The following is a 4,625-nucleotide window of genomic DNA, read 5'->3' on the forward strand; positions in this document are numbered from 1 at the left end:
CAGCTAAATTAACTCAGAGTACGTAGTAAAGCTCCTAATATAAGAGCCCTATGGCTTTGTTTTGCAAGGAGAATGGAGCCATAGGGCTCATCTGATAGGAGGTTTACTACTTACTCTGAGTTAACTTGGCTGGGTTAGTCACTAAACCACATACTTGGAATACCCCCCAGAATTAGGAAAAGAAAGGGGAAAGCACACAGTTTCCAAATAAATCTTGACTGACATGGAGCCAGCACTGCTACAGTCCTTACTGTAAATACTCTTCTAATTGAAATATAGCGAATAGCTATGCTAAGCAAATTTGTCAGCAGAGCTGACAGTTAGTTAGAATGATCACTCATTTCCAGAAGTAGAGGAAAAGCCAAAGACCTGCCGAAAAGTATTTTGACCTTAATTTTAGGAGGATAACTTGACTCAACATGCAGAACCGTACTTTTCCAGTAGGGGCAGTAATAGGTGATAGCAGGCCTTTCAAAATGCGTGACTTGTAAGCATCAGGATCATGAAGGACAGATAGTGTATGATGAGTGAAAATAATACAGGGTCAAATTGCTGTCAAATTGCTGTCTGGGGCACATAATAGTAAAACTCTGGTCCAAATAAAATAAAATTCATAGAATTGTGTTTAATGCCCATATCTCCAAAACCACGGCTGCTCGCAATGTGTCTGGTCTGAAATAGATTACAGTAAAGCCAAACGAGGGCGGCACGGTGGTGCAGTGGGTAGCGCTGTCACAGCAAGGTCTTATTCCCGGCCGGGTGGCCAGGGTCCTTTCTGTGTGGAGTTTGCATGTTCTCCCCGTGTCTATGTGGGTTTCCTCCCACAGTCCAAAGACACGCAGGTTAACTTTAATTGGAGACACTAAATTGCCCCTAAGTATGAATGTGTGTTTGTCTGTGTGTCTGCTCTGCGATGGACTGGCGACCTGTCCAGGGTGTCTCCCCGCCTTTCGCCCTATGAGCGCTGGGATAGGCTCTAGCACTCCCCGCGACCCTAATCAGGATAAGCGGCTTAGATAATGAGTCAATAAAGTCAAATGTGCAATGGGTGGTGATCTTTGAATGTAGCAATGGACTACATTCGTAATGGACGTAAATATGTCATATATGGACGTAAATATGAAATATATGGGAAGTAAGGGCGTATTTGGTGATTGGGCATTATTCTAGGTTGACATAACAATTTAATTCCTACAGTATATAATTCTGTCCTGATACAACAGGCTATGTAATATATTGTACTTATTTATACTCGATGACTTTAAGAAAAAGACAATACTTTGATTTGACGGAGAGGAGAGAGGTTGAAGCCCCATGTGCGCATGCGCCATTTGTATCAAGGCCACGAAAACAAAACTTGATAGAAGCATAATATTTCAACTAACTTGTCTGTTTGAATGTTTCCTTAACAATTGTGTTAAGAATGGATAAAAGGTAGGTTATTATAGTTTACCTGATTCATTTTAGATGTCCCTTATGCTAATACTGTAGTGGTGTTTGATTGGGGCGTGAATGTTTGCTAGCTCAAACAGGCCTTGCCGGTCGCAGTAGGCGTTTAATGAATATATTTCAATTTTGGGCAAATAATTTAATGCTGAACTTGAGAGTACACAAGCCTCTCGCGACACAGCTGGTTTATCAACCAGTATTAATATCTCCATAAAGTTAGCACTGCTAATAACATGCTAACTAGCTTAACTAACTTTGTAGTTAACTGGGCCAATATGCGAGACAGGAATAGCTATCCGAGATGAGCTAGCCGTTTAGCTGAGCTAGTGTAGTGGGTTTTTGCTTTTGCATTAATCAACATATCTAATAAGAGGGCGCATATTGACATTTTTTTTTTTTATCAAGTTACAATTTTGTTTCAAGAACAATTGACGTGTTCCCCACACAGCAAATCATATGATGATGGAAATGGCGTATTCCGCCATGTATATTACAAACTGTTTCATTTCCTGCCTAGTGCGTTTAAGCTCCTTAAGGAGTAAACACACTTGGTAAACACACAAGCCTGTGAAGTCCGCAGTAAGATACAATAGGAGAAGAGAACATTAACCAAGCCTGACTTCCCGCTGCTATGACTGTGCAAACCGAATATCTCAAGTTGGTTAATGGACGTATCATTGTAGTATCGAAAGTTCCTCGTTAAGAACCCGCAGACTTTGTGGCATACGCCCTAAAAATTACAGTTCACAAGTTTGTAAGTTCATTAACCATTTAGGAAAATAATATAGACCAGTAATTAAATTTCTGAACATTTGACCTCTACGTACAGTCTGCTCTCGTGGGCTACTGTCTAAAAGGTCAGACACCAAAGACAGGTTGGCAGGTTTGACAAGCAAGATTGTGTTGATGACTTGTCATAAAAGAGTTCAATATGGGTACCGGTTTAGTAGATATTTGCAGTGCTCCTGTTATGAAAAATGTCCTTAATCTAATTGGGGAACTGATGAACTAATTAGGAAAGACTATTTCCCATTTGTCACCATGCCAGAAAGAATGCGGAAGCTGTCTTGCGCAATGAAGTATTATGATGGTAAACAAAACCTGTTCTGACAGGTTTATGATCTTCACGGCAGTCACGGTTTGAATATTGATTCCTTTAGGGTGTTTTGAAGCGGAGCGCAGTGGATCACTGCATAACCAGTTAACTAGGCCAAGAGCCAAATATATGCCATATGCTTTGAGCAAACTCTCATTGTCTCCTTTAATGTTTTTGTACCTACACAGTTACCTGCTGGCGTATCTTTTGATTGCCCTTATTGACAAAGGTAAGTACCGTTCAAATAGATACAAATCAGCAAGAATGTACAGATAATCTGTTCTCTCTGTTATGACGACAGCACTCTGATTTCATGGTATTCAAAGCACAAAAACACACTCTCATTGTACTGCTGTTGACTTTTTTTTTGTTTTGTTTGCCTTTTGCAGTACATTTGCAACAGAGAGTGGAAGGACCCAAAGGAGGCAGTGTTATCTTACCATGCACACAGGCAAATTCTGCGATAAAAAGAGAAAACACCAAAATATTCTGGCGCTTTAAAGACATCAAGAATGTTTACGATGTCACCTCAGGCAATGCCGCTCTGTCTCAACAAGACCCACAGTTCCAGAACAGAGCGCAGACTTTCCCAGAGGAGTACGTCAACGGCAACTTCTCTCTCAAACTGAACAACCTGGACCTTACGGACACAGGGAAATATTCCTGCTACGTCCCTTATATTCGTGTTGAACGACATTTGGAGCTTCATGTCAAAGGTCTGTTTGAGTACTCAGTCCAGCTTAAAGTCACTTAGGATATTTAGCATCGATTATACAGTAGAGGTGCCGAGTCTTGTTTACCAGTCACTCTATTGCGGTAATAACACAGTAGTTTGTGCTGATTTCAGTTAGAAGCTGGAAGACATAATGGTGCAGTCAAAAAGCAGTTGTACATACTTTGGATTCTAGACGCTGAAGATTTTTTGAAGAGATATGTGCAGGTGTGGTTTAGAAAACGGAAAAGTGTGTCGTGCGGTTTTTAGTGCACTAGTAATCAGGGCTTTTGACTGCTTGATGTCTGTCTTGTTTGGTCTTACATACTGATGTAAACAGTATGCCTCCTGTAATGAGTGAGTGATTTGTTACAGTCTGATTACATAAAATGTACAGTTTTTTAGATACTGCTTATGGTTACGCTTACATGTACTTTGGTGAATGTACACTAAAGATCAAGTTTGAAAGTTCAGATGTTAATCCTATCCAGTAATGTTTGTGTCCTTGTTTATCTCTCTGCAGATATTGTTATTGAAAGATTGCCTCCAGAATCTAGCCCTGCTGAAAAGTCTGATCCTGCAGGCAGAAGTGACAGCGTGAAAACCAGCCCAGTGCCAGCCTTGGTGCTCTTCCTGACCTTTCTCTGCAGTCAAACGCAACAATTTGTGTGAGCAGTAGTGAAACTTAAGTCATGTTGTCTACAATCACCTCTGAGGGCCTCACACAGTTTGCTTATAAAGATCTTACAGAGGACTTTTGTTCTGCTGGCCGTTTTTGGCACTGGCTTAGGATTAGTAAGTAACTGGCTGTTTGCAGAATGGCATGTGAACTATAGCTTTTGCATATGTGTATGTACTCCAACAGCATTGCTACATGTCAATCAAATTGACAGCTTTACAGCAGTAGGAGCTGGCTAATCTTTAGACAAGAATTGCACTATTTGTTACTCATTCTCTGTTATTTATTTGAAGAACATTTTTGTGCGTAAACATAGTGAAGTCAGAACAAATAAAGTAAAACAAATTTTTGTACACACACACTCCAGTGCTTATGTTAAAAGGATTAGCACTGCACTGGGTATGTACCAAGTAGAGTAACCTCAAAGCTTTTCAGTTGTAGACAGTATTAGTAACATGTTTTTCCGTTGTGTTTATTTTATGTTTTTTTTATACAGTGCTTCCATGTAACTATTTATTTTATAACATGACTGCGAGATGAGTGTCATTCTCACTATTACAATGTGTATTATATTTTGGGCACTATATTAATGTACTGAAAATCTGCAACAATTGAATTATCCATCAGGCCCTCACATGGAAGAATTTGTTTAGTAAACATTTGCCTAATTGCCCAAACTTTTTTTTAAC

The 4,625-nt window shown here is 39.8% G+C and overlaps 1 protein-coding gene across 1 annotated transcript; it reads left to right on the forward strand.

Annotated features, from left to right (window-relative positions):
* Positions 1-1,423: 1,423 nt before the first annotated feature.
* On the forward strand, positions 1,424-3,941 carry LOC115819311 (V-set domain-containing T-cell activation inhibitor 1-like). Its single transcript, XM_030782873.1, has 4 exons — positions 1,424-1,434; positions 2,734-2,774; positions 3,049-3,261; positions 3,781-3,941. The coding sequence occupies exons 1-4, from the start codon at positions 1,424-1,426 to the stop codon at positions 3,927-3,929; spliced, it is 414 nt and encodes a 137-aa protein (XP_030638733.1). The 3' UTR covers positions 3,930-3,941.
* The last annotated feature ends 684 nt before the right edge of the window (positions 3,942-4,625 follow it).

Source organism: Chanos chanos, chromosome 8 (assembly GCF_902362185.1).
Source record: "Chanos chanos chromosome 8, fChaCha1.1, whole genome shotgun sequence".
In the NCBI taxonomy this organism is placed as follows: domain Eukaryota; kingdom Metazoa; phylum Chordata; class Actinopteri; order Gonorynchiformes; family Chanidae; genus Chanos; species Chanos chanos.